Source organism: Sus scrofa, chromosome 18 (assembly GCF_000003025.6).
Source record: "Sus scrofa isolate TJ Tabasco breed Duroc chromosome 18, Sscrofa11.1, whole genome shotgun sequence".
Lineage (NCBI taxonomy): Eukaryota > Metazoa > Chordata > Mammalia > Artiodactyla > Suidae > Sus > Sus scrofa.
The window spans coordinates 15343400-15360662 of NC_010460.4; the positions used below are offsets into that span (position 1 = coordinate 15343400).

Consider the following 17263-nt stretch of genomic DNA (forward strand, 5'->3'; position numbering starts at 1 on the left):
TTATCCTGTTTAATGAGCCAGCATCTTTTTGTTCCCAGATTCACTCTGGGGTGCGTTCTTTTACATTTGCAACACTAAGCATTTCAAAATTGCTCTGTACAACATGGAACATGACACCTGAGGGATATACATACTGAGAGGTATTCTGATGGAGAGGAAGTTAATGATATGGTCAGACATAAGATAAATGTAAACAATTTTCTTTCTTTTCTTTTTTTTTTCTTTTTTTTTTGTCTTTCATCTTTTCTAGGGCTGCACCTGCAGCATATGGAGGTTCCCAGGCTAGGGGTCGAATCAGAGCTGTAGCTGCCACCCTACACCAGAGCCACAGCAACTCGGGTCCGAGCCATGTCTGCAACCTACACCACAGCTCACAGCAATGCCAGATCCTTAACCCACTGAGTGAGGCCAGGCATTGAATCTGCAACCACATGGTTCCTAGTCAGATTCGTTAACCACTGAGCCACGACAGGAACTCCGAATTTTCTGTTACTCTCTCATCTTCCCTCTCTGACTCTGCAGTTAGTTAAGATTCTCAAGACATATTCAGTGTCCATCCATCCACCCATCCCCATAGCCATCTACACATTCATTTGACAAACTGTCACACACCTTCCTACTGTCTGATACTGTGCTATATACTTTGGGAACAATTTCTAGTGGGAAAAGATAGGAAATAATCAAGTGGGAAATAAATAATTACAGTTATGCTAAAAAGGAAAAAAGTTTAAAATGTTAAAACAGTGATTAACTGGGGGATCTATTCAGGATTCTAACAAAAAACAGAATTGTAGGCAGATGATTAACTCGAGAAATATCAATGAAGAAATGACGTCCAGAGGTGTGGGCAGCACTCAAAGCAGCAGCCAGACATGTGGAGGGACCAGAGGGCAGTATCAGCAGAAAGCCATCATCAAGGGACAAGGGGAAGAAATGGTGTCGCCAGAGTCCACCGAGAGCTGGAGCCAGGGAGGCAGTGTCATCTGGCAGGACTGCTGGTTACGGAGGAAGGCACGCGAAGCCAGAGCTAGGATCCAAAGTGGATAAGAACCTTTCTTCTCTTACCCCCCAATTTCCTGCTTCCTATTGGCAGAACCTGACCATCAGTCACCAGGAGAGGGAGTTTTGGTGATAGAGTCCATGATGTTTGGTTTCGGTGTTGAGATGAGCATGGGGCAGGTGGGGGTGGGGAGGAGAGGGGAATGGAGAATAACCAAGGAAGGGGCCCTACCTAGGTGGCTTCTCCGTGGAGGTGGCATTTAAACTGACACCAAGAGAAGAGGCCAGCCATGCAAAGAGCCAGGGCAGGAGTAATCCAGCAGAGGGACGAGTGAGCACATGACGAGAACCTTCTCTCTCTGCTTCCCATACTCAGTAAAGACCCCTCACTAGGAACAGATCTAACACAGACTCAGACAATCCATATGAATGTTTTCCTAGGGGTGATGCCTTTTTTTTTTTGGCCTTTCAAGGCCACACCCATAGCATATGGAAGTTTCCAGGCCAGGGGTCAAATTGTAGCTGTAGCTGCCCGGCACAGCCACAGCCACGTGGGATTCAAGCCACATCCTCATGGATCCTAGTTGGGTTTGTTATTGCTGAGCCATGATGGGAACTCCCAGGTTTGATGCTTTCATTCAAGTTCTGGGAGAAGTGAATGCCTCTATTCCATTTTCTCAATACCACAGAAGACTTGGCTCATAAAAAAGAATGCTCATCACTAGGACAATGCCCTATGACAGGGCCAACATCTCTATTCCTTCTAACGTACAAAGAAGGAAAAACCAAGGAAGACATATATACAGGCAGGGACGGGCAGGTAACTAAAGCAGCTGTAACTCCCTTCCATTCATGTAACTTGCCTTAAGAGTTTAAGTCTCCACAGTTTGAAATATCCTCATAAATTGCAACTTATGTAAAAATATGCTATTGTGTCCTCATTCTCTTAAATGAAGAAACACTATAAAGATTTGATTCCAGAGTAATAAGCATTAATGTGTAGCCATCATGTCAATTCACACTAATGTTCTTTTTAGTTTTATGTTGATCTCCAAGTCACTGGCTTAAAGCATATGATGTAAATACCTCAAGCCTATTAATCCAAATATCTGACCATTCCTTTATACAGTGAAGGTAAACTTTTCACATTAACATGACCATCATTCAAATTAATAAATGATCTGACTTTTAAAAGCCAGTGTGCTAGGTGAGTTCCACTTCCCCGTGAGCTGGCCAAGTTCTTTATAGTAAATCTGCCCTCAACGTGGCACAGAAGGTCTATTGCTGGTAGCTGAGATTAGGCAGGGTGCCTTCCTTCCTGTGGATCCTTTGCGCTTGCATTCACCATGGGAAAAAGAATTCCTTTCAAGGACAAGTTCCAGGCAAATAATAAGAAGTTGCCTGCATGTTAATAAGACTCACCATCTCCCATATTCAAAGCTCGCTACTTTCTTCCTCGAGATCTTCAGGAATTTCCATTACCTCTACATTCGGCCTTCATCTCCCTAGTGCCTATTTAATTTCTTTCCTCTTGTTTTGTCCCTGATGAATATGGAAACAGATGGTAATTCTTCTTCGTTTTCCCATTTGTGACTCTTGCCAAGTCAATGAAACTGCTGATAAGAATGCTAAGTTCAAAATGGATTAAAGACCTAGATATGAGACCAGACACTATAAAACTCTTAGAGGAAAACAAAGGCCAAACACTCTCCAACATAAACAGCAGCAACACCTTCTCAGATCCACCTCTTAGAGTAATGGCAGTAAAAACAAAAATAAATGGGCTTAATTAAACTTAAAAGTTTCTGCACAGCAAGGGAAACCCTAAACAAAATGAAAAGACAACCCACAGAATGGGAGAAAATCTTTGCAAATGAATCGACTGACAAGGGATTAATCTCCAAAATTTATAAACACCTACTCCTCCATACCAAAGAAACAAACAACCGCATCAAAAAATGAGCAAAAGATCTAAATAGACGATTCTCCAAAGAAGACATACAGATGGCCAAAAAACACATGAAAAGAGAAATGCAAATCAAAACCACTATGAGGTACCACCTTAACACCAGCCAGAATGGCCAGCATCCAAAAGTCTACAAACAATAAGTGCTGGAGAGGGTGTGGAGAAAAAGGAACCCTAGTACACTGTTGGTGGGATTGTAAATTGGTGCAACCTCTGTAGAAAACAGTATGGAGATTCCTCAGAAAACTCAAAATACAACTACCATTTGATCCAGCAATCCCACTCCTGGGCATCTACCCAGAGAAAACCACGACTCGCAAAGACACATGTACTCCGATGTTCATTGCAGCACTATTTACAATAGCCAAGACATGGAAACAACCTAAATGTCCATCGACAGAGGAGTGGATCAAGAAGACGTGGCACATATACACAATGGAATATTACTCAGCTATTAAAAGGAACGAAATACCAGCATCTTTAGCAACATGGATGGACCTAGAAATTATTATGCTAAGTGAAGTCAGCCATACAATGAGACACCAACATCAAATGCTTTCACTGACATATGGAATCTGAAAAAAGGACACAATGAACTTCTTTGCAGAACATATACTGATTCACAGACTTTGAAAAACTTATGGTTTTCAAAAAAGATAGGTTGGGGGGCAGGGGGATGCGCTGGGGGTGTGGGATGGAAATCCTATAAAATTAGATTGTGATGATCACTGTACAGCTATAAATGTAATAAAAAAATAGTAAGTTCAACGGCTGTTATTACCTGCAGGAGAGGCCGCTGCACACCCAGCACCTTCATGGTGTCTGCATTAGCTAGGATCTTCAGGGGGTCGGATGTTTTCGTGACCCCTTCAATCTCCTTGTTGATCTCAGCCAAGACCTGATTGAGGAAGATGTTTTTGATGTACACGGTGAGAAACTCTCGAAGAGGACACTGTTTGGCTGGGCCAAGTCCCAGGGCATGCTCTATCTCCTGAATAAACCTGAAAGACACAGAGAGCACAACCGCTGTTAAAGGTATCAGAAAGATGGTTAGAGAAACATGCCCCAACATGCATGGGTATCTCTGGCTTTGGCTATTTCCACAGAGAGATGTGGGGATATTAATCAGAATTCTAAACAAGAGCAAGTCACTCTATTATTCATCTATGGATGAGGTTTTTCTTTTTCTTTATCTTCTTTTTATGGCCACACCTATGGCCTTTGGAAGTGCCCGGGCTAGGGGTCAAATTAGAGCTGCAACTGGCCGGCCTATGCCACAGCCACAGCAATGCCAGATCTGAACCTTATCCACGACCTACACTGCTGCTTGTGGCAATGCAAGATCCTTAACCCACTGGGCGAGGCGAAGGATCGAACCTGCATCACCATGGTAGTATACTAGTCAGGCTCTTAACCCGCTGAGCCACAGGAGGAACTCATTATGAGGTTGGTTTGCCTGTTTTTTTTTTTTTTTAATTCGAGTTATTTCACTTATTCCATAGAAACAGGATGAACAGAAACAGAACTTTCAAACTAGGTGGAAAAAAGAGAGAGATAAAAATATTTTTTATTAATTCAAGAAGGAAGTAAGAATATAAGAAGCAAAAGAAAGCATGATAAACAGAAAATAAATTATGATGCAAAGTAAAATGTACACCTGAGTTCCCTGGTGGCTCAGTGGGTTAAGGATCCAGAGTTGACACTGATGTGGCTCAGGTCACTGCTCTGGCATGGGTTCAATCCTTGCCCTGGGAACTTCCATATGCTGTGGGCATTACCAAAAAAAAAAAAAAGTTCACCCTAAATACATCTGTTCTTATTAAGATCTTTATATGTGTAGAAAGAACTTTAAAAAGTATGACAATAAAGGATATTCTTCAAACTTGTGAAAATATGTAGATTGGGAGGTTATGAAAGGAAACCAGATGGAAAGTAGGGGCAAAGGAGAACTTCAATCTTATTTAAAATGATCAATTTTCTTTATGAGAAACACGTAAAGCATGTATAACCGAATGTTAGTAACTGCCAAAATTCAGAGATGAGCACACAGCTATCTGTTACGGTATTCTTTGTACTTTTCTATCTTGGCAGTTCCTGCTCTGCGTGGTTCTAATATGTACAAATTTAAGTTACTACAGGTTAGTGAATAACACCGGGACCACAACAAGATTTAAAGTCTAGTTACCGCAATATATTAATTGTGACTAATGGCATGAAGTACAAACCCTAGTGCTTTCAGGCCAGAAATCCCACATAAGTAATTGATGTTCATCATAAACAATGATCATGTCGCTTCTTGCAAAGTCAATGACTGGTCACGGCACACCTGTTATTCAGTTCATGGACAGACAGCAAAGTATGTAGCTGTGTTGTCGCCTTGTCTCCCAGTGATAAACCCATGTGACAGTTTACAAAAATGGCTAAGTGAAAAAAGGAAGGATAAATAAACCTACAGAAAAAACCACTAGGGCGAGATCGAAATTGAACGTCAAGAGATCTGCAGAAGAAATAACTGACCCTGAGAACACCGACACCGGCTCCTGTTCGAGGCCCCTGCAGCCAGAGGGAGGGTGAACTTCCAGACCTTAAAAGAGAACGTGGTTATGATGAAGGAGAGGGAGACAACCCCGAGGAAGTGATGCTGGCAAAGAACATTCCCTTAAAGGAACTCTTGGAGCTATTTCATGACATTGAAAGGCAAAGAAGAAAATGCTGGCAACTGATCCAAACTGAGAAGGAAGTATGACGTCTCACCAAGGCATAGAAAAGACGCTCGCTGTGTATTGTAAAGGATCCAGCAAAAAGATGTTCGAATTACTCTCGCTAAGATTTTAACTCAGAAATAAAACACTTTAATTTTCACTGTTTCTTTTTTTAATTACTCAATGAACTTATTACATGTATAGTTGTACAAGGATCTCACAACCCCAGTACATTCCCCCACCCCCCAAACTGTCTCCTTTGGGAGCCATGAGTTTTTCAAAGTCTGTGAGTCCGTATCTGCTCTGCAAAGAAGTTGATTGCTTCTAATGTTACAGTGTACTCATAAATACTAGTTTTCTTATTTTTCATTTCTGTATATATTTACAACTGGCAGGAGAGTTTTTCATGTTTGGAGAAAAAAATTTAAAAGTCATGCAGCAGTTGTGATTTCCCCCCACTGCAATATTGCTTTGCATGGTGATCCTTACAGCTCTGCAGGGGCCTTTGCAAAGCAAGGGTGGCCTTGGACTTGACATTTTTCTCGAAAGAGTGGAAGTAAAATAAAATGAAACAACGGGAAAAATAAATTATTAACTGGGGAGATACATTTATAACTTATGCCACAGATGACAAGTGGTAAAAAAAAACGAACAACACAGTAGAAAAATGATCAAAGACATGAAAAGACAATTTATAGTAAAAGAAATACAATGGCCATTAAACACAGGAAAAAAATTTTAACTTCATTCCTAATGAGAAAAATGAAAAGTAAACTATACTGAGATACCATTTTTTACATCCATACAATGGGCTGGATTCCAAACATTGGAAAACACACACTGCTGGTTAAAGTGTGGGGAAAGAAACGTTCTCAGACATTGTCGATGGGAGTGAAAAAAATCTTACAGCCCTCATGAAGGGCAAGTTGGCACCACCATTTAAAATTATAATTGCATTTCCTTTTGACCTAGAAATCCCACTTCTGGGAAATGCTTCTGACAGCTATTATCTGAACACACATGAGATGATCTATGTACAGGTACAGAGACCAGTGTAGCATTGTTTTTATGGCAAAAGACTGGAAATAGCTTGGAAAGATCCATCAGAGATCAGTTTAATAAGCTGTGGAAGCTGTATGTATGAATGTATGTCTTTTTAGGGCCACACCTGCGGCATATGGAGGTTCCCAGGCTAGGCATCAAATCGGAGCTGTAGCTGCTGGCCTATGCCACAGCCACAGCAACGCCAGATCCAAGCCACGTCTATGACCTACAACAGAGCTCATGGCAACGCTGGATCCTTCACCGACTAAGCAAAGCCAGGGATCAAACCTGCGTCCTCATGGATCCTAGTCAGATTTGATTCCACTGAGCCACAATGGGAACGCCCCAAATGTGGATGCTTTTTGATGCACTAATGTGAAAAGATCTCCAGGATATATATTGTTAAGTGAGAAAAGCAAGGTGCATATCAATATGCATTCAGTAGTGTTTACATTTACCATACTGACCTTTGTATAAGAATTATATAGTCCTCATTGGTTTATTTTATTATAAAGACACCTTGGGAAGATTCATAAAAAAGTAGTAAAAGTGAGTACCTATGGAAGCAGGGATGCAGGTGGGATCTGACAGAAGCGTGGGAATAAGTCTTTCCAATTATAACTTTTTATAATCACTTGATTTTTAAAAATTGGACTATATTAGCTGCTCAAAGGAAATTAAATTAGACAATATAAAAATTATCTACATATATCAAAGACTTGTACTTCACAAATTGCTTTCTAATTAGACCACATTTAAAGTTTGGTGTATAAATGTTCCTTAAGTTTAGCTGTTTAACTTAATAAAGAGTTTCCTTTACTTAAGAGATAAATATATTAAGTAATATATTACTTAAAATTAAGTAATATTAAGTATATTATATTAAGTAATATATTTAACTGGTGATATGGTTAATCTTCCACATCACCAGTTAAACATGCCATTAACCTCTGGGGCGTGTGTGTACGGTGGGGGGGACAGAAGGAGAACACACAGGATTATTACAGTGAACAAGTCACCCAGGAAAGTGGAAATTGGGAAGCCATGAGAAACAGATCACAGGACATGAAGAGCAGACTTGTGGTTGCCAGGAGGGAGCAGGGAGGGAGTGGGATGGACTGGGAGCAGTTCGGGCTTGGTACATGCAAACTATTCCATTTAGAATGGATAATCAGTGAGGTCCTACTGTGCGGCACAGGGAACTGCATCCAGTCCCTTGGGGTAGGACACGATAGAAGACAGTATGAGAAAGAGAATGTATATACGTGTATGTCTGGGCCACTCTGCTGTACAGCAGAAATTGACATGACACTGTAAATCAACTATACTTCAGTAAGAAATCAGAAAGAAAAGAAAGGAAACAGCAATGAGGTTCCTTAACTGATGTTATCAATGTGGAAGGGGAAGTAAAAGGCTGACCCTCAAACAAGATACAATAAATCTTTAAGAAGAGACTGAGTAGAAGAAGGCAGGGGGGAAAATGAGGAAATAAAAAGTAAAGAGTTAACCGTGGCTATAATTTTATGACCTCCCAATCCTACAACGTGCTTTGTTGATTCCTGATCTCATCCGACCTCAGAGAAATCCTCACCCAGGTGCACCTGGGTCCCCTGGGTCTGAACCCGAAAGAAAACCACAGTTATTAATTTGATAACGAGTAAATACACCAATCATCAGAATCCCTACTGCTTTTTTTTTCAATCGGTCTTAGAAGAAGAGTTTTCTGAGCAGAAGTACTTCCACCATTTTCAAAGTCTTGAACAGTTATTAGGATGAAATTTTTATAGTTAACCTGCTCCTAAACAGAGTCACAGAAGGCTCAAAATTTTCCATTTTTCCCCCAGTCCCTTGTTTGCCTTTGTTGCCTCTAAAATATGAAACTGCTCTGAGCAGCACGGATGCTCCCAACACTTTCAGCTGCATGATTTCCGTCAAATACAAATCATTTATTCCCTAAAGCACACCCATCAGTCTAAAATGACACATCCAGGTTGATGCTGTCATCTCTAACTCGAGGGGACCCATTCAACATGTTTCCAAATCTGCTCTCAGAGCTGTGAGGGTCCTTGTTGTGCAGAAAGCAAAAAAAACGCAAAAGAGAATGAAAGAGAAAAATTAGGGCTGTCTCACCAGCCTCTTCTTTACTCTGGTCAAAAAGGAGAAGCCATCACATTCAATGGGCAAAATGCCCTTTCTTGGGCAGGAGGGACACAGGATGAGGACTTCCCGGGGCATCCAGGAAATAAATCACGCTCAAAGTCGTTGCAGAGAGGAATGGTTTAGGAACACTGAGTGGCCAAGGGCAGGACACTCCAAGTGGGTATTCTTGCGAGTCTTGAATCTTGAATGGACAGACTTGGGCAGGCTACCTGGCCTGTCTTATACTCTTACTTGTATGTTCTTTAAAACGGATATAACACACTGATGACTAAATAAGGAAGTCAAAGCTAAGCACTCAGCATAGAGGTTGACACACAGTTCACTGCTATGGGGTGGCTGCTGCTATCTGCATAATTATTATCAGTACATAAATCCCAATGAGGTTGGAGATGAGAGGAAAATGTGGCATATTTTATGATTTCTTTTTTCACTTGCTCCTTTGCTTTCCCATGCAATTATCCATAAGTGGCAATGTGGAGCACTAGATTATTCCTTCGACTATTTCAGCAACACACAGCTGTAGCAATGACCAAAACCCATGTGGCCAGGGGCCGAGTGTAAATATCTCACTGCAGTATCCTCAGCATCTAGTACTCGCCTCTGGCTAGCACATAGGAGGTTCTCGGGAAATATTTGGTGTATTGGGTGAATGAAGCGTTGAATAAAATAATGAATAGGTTCTTTAACTTCAATCCATAGTTTCTGAAACTTGGGTGTGACCTTTGGACAACAGTGCCCTTCTCCCAAGGGTGGGGACTGGAGATTAAAAAAGAAGGAGCAAGAAAATCACCCCAGATCTCTATCACAGCTGCTTCTGGAGGAAAGAGCATGCCCTGGTCCCTGCCCACATTCTCACATTGTTTCTTGCTCAACGAATAGGAGTTGTTCACACTACTTATTTGCCCCAAGAGGGCAGAGGATAATCCTCATGAGACTCACTCTATCGCGCCAACGGACGTTATTAATCCAAGTACCTATGAAGGAACGTTAATGCTGCTTCCAGGTTTGATTCTAGATGACCCTACAGCGAATACCTTCATTTGGCTTCTGTTGAATTATTCCCACAAGTTAAAATACCGGGAGTAGCTCCTCATCCCTTTTCACGGGTGAGTCTCTGTTTCATTCCTCCCAGACTCCCACAGTAAGCTGCATGGATCCTTTTGCCTGTGAAGTACCTTGAAAATAATCTGTTGCATGGGAGACAGGAGAGAGAGTCAAGGGGGTAGAGGAGACTCCAAAAGGCCCAGTTTTTCCAACAATGCTCCTAATCAGCTCTATGGAAGTAAGAAAATATTGAATTTTGAACACTGAAAAGCAGCTCATTAGGAAAGAAAACATTTCACTTCAAAGTTAAGATGGAACACAGATGGAACCCTGTCAAAAGGATATTATCTAATCTCGAGAAGTGCTTTCACACTGGGGATTTCCTATCCTTGTAAGAGACGAGAAGGCAAATACAAGCTCAGGTACATCTGTGTACAGGCAAAGAGAGAAAATGAGAATCAGAGAGAAGGATCTACATAATGCTATATGCAGAGTATCTCATTACAGGATTTTGACCAACTCTGTTCAGACCAGCCTCCCAAACCTGTAGCTGTAGAGAAAGGATAAATCAAAAAACAGGGAGTTCCCGTCGTGGCTCAGTGGTTAACGAATCCAACCAGGAACCCATGAGGTTGCCAGTTCGATCCCTGGCCTTGCTCAGTGGGTTAAGGATCCAGTGTTGCTGTGAGCTGTGGTGTAGGTTGCAGACGCAGCTCGGATCCCCTGTTGCTGTGGCTCTGGCGTAGGCTTGGCAGCTGCAGCTCCGATTAGACCCCTAGCCTGGGAACCAACATATGCCACAGGTACGGCCCTAGAAAAGGTAAAAAGACAAAAAAATAAATAAATAAATAAAAAAGAAAAAGACTGTAGGAAACCTATTTTTATTGCCTTTGAGTATCTTCAGCATGGATCTTATCCCCCAAATTCTAATATTGCTATATGTGAATTTTTTTTAAAGAAAGGATCATACTTTTTAATGTGCTGAATTCACCGGAGTATAATACCCTTGACTTATTTCCTATCAAATGTGACCTTGTGTAAAAATAACCATATTCTATGATAATATGTTTGTATAGTAGGATTAGGGCCAGAGCAAAAATGAAAGGTAGAGCAAGCAAAAACATAAGTGTTCATGGAAGAAAAAAAGGATTAACAAGTCGATGACATGGAGTATGGACCTTTTTTTTGGGCTATAAAACTTTGGAAGCTCCCAGGCCATGAATTAAACCCATGTCACAGCATCAACCTGGGCCACTGCCATTTATGTGTGAATATTTAACCAAAGGTTTTTTTTTTCAGACTATCATCAACCAGGGGGCCTCTAAAAGTCTGGATACATGCAGTTTCTATATTTTAAATTTACCCTTTCTTACAGCAAATATGTGTCCTCTGGAATGCATACATGAGCACACAGTACCCACACTTGATCCAGTATTTTCAAAATTTTTATCCTGATTTGATTTCTATCTAGGAAAATTGTCAACTAATTAAAATTTCACTCAAGCTTCCCAAGCCCGTGCTTTAGCCCAGACTCTTCATCATAAATTCCATCTTCATTTCTTCCATTTTATCTCATCCAAGAATTATGACTGTTAACAGCTGAAAATATCCTTGAACACAAAGGTTTTATACTGTATTTTAGAAGCTGCAATAGAGCAATACTCAATTGAATAAAAATATTGCTGTAGGAGTTCCCTGGTGGCCTAGTGGTTAAGGATCTGTCATTGTCACTGCTGTGGCATGGGTTCAATTCCTGGCCCAGGGACTTCTACATGCTGTGGGCATGGCCAAAAAAAAAAAAAAAAAGTTGCTCTTACATACAGATGGCCAATAGGCACATGAAAAGATGTTCATAATTGCTAATTATTAAAGAAATGCAAATCAAAACTATAACGAGGTACTATCCTCACACTGATCAGAACGGCCATCCTTAAAAAAATCTACCAATAACAAATGCTGGAGAGAATGTGGAGAAAAGGAAACCCTCCTACACTATTGGTGGGAATGTAACTTTGTGTAGCCACTACGAAAAGCAGTATGGAATTTCCTTAAAAAAAACTGAAAGTTTTTTTCCTTAAAAAAACTGCCATATGATCAACAATCTCACTTCTGGGCATATATTTATAAAAAAGCATTAATCTGAAAAAAAAATGCATGCACCCCTTTGTTCATAATGGCACCGTTTACAACAGACAAGACATGAAAACAATAAATGCCCAAATATCTCTAGAATGGACCTAGATATTATCATACTAAGTGAAGTAAGTCAGAAAGAGAAAGACAAATATCCAATGATATCACTTATACGTGGAATGTAAACTATGACACAAATGAACTTATCTACAAAACAGAGAGACTCAGATATAGAGAATAATCTTGTGGTTGCCAAGGTAGAGGGGAAAGGGGGGAGTACTGGGATTAGCAGATGCAAACTATTATACACCGAATGGATAAACAAGGTCCTACTGTTTAGCACAGGGAACTATATTCAATATCCTGTGATAAACAATAATGGACAGGAATATGAAAAAGAATATATATATATGTGTAACGGAATCACTTTGCTGTACGGCGGAAACTAACACAACATTATAAATCAACTATACTTCAATAAAATTTGTTTATAAAGGGAAAGAAATAGTTGCTCAATACTTATTTACGAGTGTTCCTTGCAGTCATAGCCTACTAATTTAAAAAACTCTACGGCCAACATTGTCAGTAAAGGAACACGCTGACATCACATGCCATCTGACATGATACAGAGAACAGCCTAGTATCACCTCTCTGATATTCTTGCTAAAAATGCATTACGTGAATCCTATCATGGGGAATTAACGTCTTTCCACAGAACCGAAATGCAAAATCAAAGGCACAAATCTCAGAAAATTCAAATTCAGAATTCTGGCTTTTGGAATACAGGAAATTCCTTCATGGCTCTCTCATGAACAATGTGTCACTGTCTATTGCTAATTCTGCTGTTCATGTACATATCTATATGTAATGCATATCACACAACAAAACATCTTAATTCTCTGCACTTTGGTATCTCCTGATCTTTGTCATGTATTATCACACATATGTTTTGGTAGCTTAGGCTGAAGCATGTATACAAAATATTTATGTGAAAGGCTTGGGAATTTTCTCTTGATCCCATGTGTTAGAACCAGCAGACATGTATGATTTATCCCTCTGAGCTCCTCCGTTCTGCAGAATCTCACAACGTACCATTGCCACTAAAGAAACTTCTCCTCTAGTCGTGGCTCTCTGCAGGAGGCCACCATGCTTCCTTCCACCAAGAAGCCTTGAATCTCTTCTACTGCATATTGGCTTCGAAAACAAACCATCTTCTTCCCCTCATTTTTAGTTCCAGGTTTCCATGTGACAAGTTACCAGACATTTACAGGCCTGCAGAGGCTCTGTTAATTCGTCAAGTCCCCACGTCACCATCCTCACTGTGCCGTGCTCCCCTGTCGCCTTTAATACACTTACACTTAATAACGTCGCAGGACACAGATATTTATAAATATCTACATTAAGAACTTAATTGGCAACAGACAGTGATGCACCACTTATGACAGAGACAGGAATAAACAATCGTGCTTTCAAAGCCCGGATTCTGAATATTAGTTTTCTGAAACCAACTTTGTATTTTGGCTTTAATGAAAAGAATGCAAACCACCGCAGTAACGAGAGCCTTAGAGCATGAATGACACAGTAGTTATGAGAGACACACAAAAAAATGCACATTTTCCCTCCCATCCAGTAAACAAATAATCTGGATGGGATTATTCACCCAGAAGGAGAATGGAACATTGAATGCCACACACGGGACTTTTCTGGAGAAACATGGGCCCCTGTGAAAAGAAGCCAAGTCACAGTAACCACGGAATCCTGCATGCTGAGGACACTTCTGCGGAATCCTGCATGCTGAGGACACTTCTGCGCATCGCTCTAAGGGGAAGCCCAAGTTTTTAGGAGAACATGACACACTCAAAATCCCTGCCACACTTGATTGGCATGGAAAAAAAAAATTAATCTACAGCCCAACATCAAATCCATTCCCAGACCCAAGCCCATGCTTGCACAAAGAACTGGGACCAGTTAGCTGCACTCAGGGAAACGGGCCTTTGGAATCAAACCCAAGTGAGGCCGGGCAAAGGCTGGAACCAACTCGGAACAAGAAGGAGTTACCCAGCAAGCACGGCTCCTTTACGACATATTTCCTACTCAATTACTCGTGGATGTGACATGTAAGGCACACAGCAAACTGAAAATAACCTGGGCAAAGAAGGAAAGAAGCCTCAGAGGGATGGACTGGAGATATATTCTACTCACTTGGATTATGTGACTCGAAAAAGATCATTTAGAAATGATTTACAAGGGACTCTTTCAGAAACAGCAGCAACAGGCATATTTAAGACCATAAATCAGTGGAACATGAAAACCAAAGAAAAATCCATAAAGGTTAATGCACTTTGGAGCATATTTGCCTCTTAATTCATGGGAGTGAGTCCCGGGCACGTGGGGAAGTGCCTCCCCCAACAGCCTGTAATTGTGCATGCTGCGTATAACTGGTGTAACTGCTTCTGTGACTTCTGCATAGAGAGAGGTTTCTGGGTAAAAGTGCAAAATAAGCTCATCATCCCAGAACCCAATCATGTCCTCAGCCCATACCCTTAGGAGACAATTTGCTGAACTAATGAAAGAGAGAGCTGGGTGCTCTTATTTGCAACGAGGGAAATTCACACCTAAGACCAGAGGAGAAAAGAGGCAAAACGCCTCAAGGAAAGGAAGAAAAGAATATTATCTGCCAAACTTGAACTGTAGGCTTGTAAACAAATTTAACTTTTAAAAATCTTACCGTGAGGGTATTGCAAGTGATGTGTGACTACATTTAAGTATTCCCTCTAGACTGAAAAGCACTTTAGGTAAAATGGAGTCAGCCTCTTTATAATGACAGCTGTTTAAATTTTTTAAGCGTGTGATTTGGAAGTTGAAATACCTCAAATGCTAACTCTTAATATCAAGCAATCATTTTTAACCAAAAAAAATCATATAAAGAGCCACTATTGATATAAAACGCAGAGAAAATGATAATCCTGCTTTTCCAATAAGCCTGGAATTCTGTTTTTAGCCTTTTCACTTAACTTCTTTATAGTAAAATAAACTGTCCTTGGTATTTTTTTTTTTTCGGTCTTTTTTTTGTTTTAAGGGCCACACCCATGGGCTAAGGGTCAAATCAGAGCTGCAGTTGCTGGCCTATGCCTCAGCCACAGAAATGACAGATTTGAGCCATATCTGTGACCTATGCCACAGCTTGTGGCAACCCCGCTGGATCCTTAACCCACTGGGTGTGGCCAAGAATCAAAGCCGCACCCTCATGGATACTAGTCTTAACCTGGAGAGCCACAAAGGGAACTCCCACCCTTTGTATTTTTAATGGAAGATAAGGCTGTTGGAAAATTTTTCCAAAAAATCCTAATTTATTATGAGATGTCACATCACCTGAAAACTTCTGTGTAATACGTTAAATATACTTTGAGTGCTTCACATCAGTCTGGCACATCTCCTACCTGTTGCTATGCCAGGAGGAGTGGTATTAAAACCTGCTCTACTGAGTCCTTACCATGTCCTAAATGAAGCGCTTGCTATAGATGACCTTATACAGTTCTCACAATAAGTTTATAAAGTCTGCCCTATTTTTTTTTAAATCTTTTTAGGGCCACGCCCAAGACATATGGAGGCTCCCAGGCTAGGGGTCAAATCGGAGTTGTAGCCACCGGCCTACACCACAGCCACAGCAATGCCAGATCCGAGCCGCATCTGCCAACTACACCAGAGCACATGGCAACGGCGGGCACTTAACCCACTGAGGGAGGCCAGGGATCGAACCTGCATCCTCATGGACGCTAGTCAGATTTGTTTCCGCTGAGCCACAATGGGAATTCAAAGTCTGCCTTATTAATATCTGTATCTTATGATGAAACAGAGCAAATGAAAAAAAAACAACAGTAACAATAATACCTGACAGCTATACTGCACTAATAATATGCTGGCACTGTTTTAAGTAATCACCAAGCTTTGCTTCACTTATTCCCTCCAACACCAAGGAGATAAAGTACTTTTATCAATGTCATTTGGAAGAAGTAATGAAGGCATTAAAAAAGTTAAGCGCTTATAGCCAGTAAGTGATGGGGCCAGAATCGGAACCTGGGTGGCTTGGCTCCAGAGCCCAAAGAGGACTTTATACAACCCTCTTCTAAAACTGTTGCCTCCCAAATGTTTGCCCCTGGAGTTAGAACTACTGAGGAAGGCTTGTGCAGGAGACACAATCACCAGAATCCACGAGGAAAACCCTAGTACGTGCGCGGATGTCGTGGAACCGTGTGTGGATTGAGGGGACCGTGTAGTGCTAAATACAAATACTGCAACACACCAAAGCCCAAGCCGCTTCTCTTGATGTATAAGAAATACGATCTCCAGCCCTAACTTCTTTCCCCAAGGCCCTAACCTGCATTTTCAATCACCTGTTAGACGGGTCCTCTGGATGTCCTCTTGATAATTCAAACTCTGTCCAGAACAGAACTTCCTGGCTGCCTTCCCCTTTTCCAATCCTCTCCTCCTGTGTTCTCTATTTTTGGAGCATCCTCATTCAGCTACCGTCTCAAACGTAATTATCTTTCACTTCCTCCTTTTATTTTCAGCCTTGCTCCTCATGCACGATGCTCCCAGACTTGGAGACATTTTCTTTATGTTAGCTCTTGATTCGCTTGTTTACCCTTTCATTTATTTAAACAACATCTATGCTGTGTCTACCTTATGCCATGTGCTGTGTCTTGGGCTAAAGCCTCCACTGTGAAAGTATCCTGGCTCAGGACCTGTCACGTACCATGGCACATGATACGAATGGCACCCCCTCAATTAGTTCCATGCCAGTGCCTGGGAGAACATTCCTGCTTCTCCATTTGTAACACCCAGCGCCATACTTCAGCCTCTCGTTGGATGAAATGATGTAGATGAATAGATGGAACTTAACATAAGGTAATTTATTGCCCAGGCCTCCCTAAAACAATCCCCTAACCGGTTTTTCCATCTTTTACCCCTTCCTCCTTCAAGGTATCGAATGTACAGCTGTAATATTAACTTCAAAAAAGGCACAGACTATAGGGAGTTCCCTTCGTGGCTCAGTGGTTAAGAACCCAACTAGGATCCATGAGGATGTGGGTTCGATCCCTGGCCTCACTCAGTGGGTTTAGGATCTGGTGTTGCCATGAGCTGTGGTGTAGGTCACAGACGTGGCTCAGATCCTGCATTGCTGTGGCTATGGCGTAGGCCAGCAGCTGCAGCT

General features: G+C 41.3%; 1 protein-coding gene across 1 annotated transcript in view; it reads right to left on the reverse strand.

Annotated features, from left to right (window-relative positions):
- EXOC4 (exocyst complex component 4) overlaps window positions 1-17263 on the reverse strand; it is an 801583-nt gene that overhangs the window by 238248 nt on the left and 546072 nt on the right. Inside the window, exon 11 of the mRNA XM_021078821.1 lies at window positions 3747-3966. Within this exon, the coding sequence (XP_020934480.1) occupies window positions 3747-3966 (220 nt within the window). The remainder of the gene's footprint in view (window positions 1-3746; window positions 3967-17263) is intronic.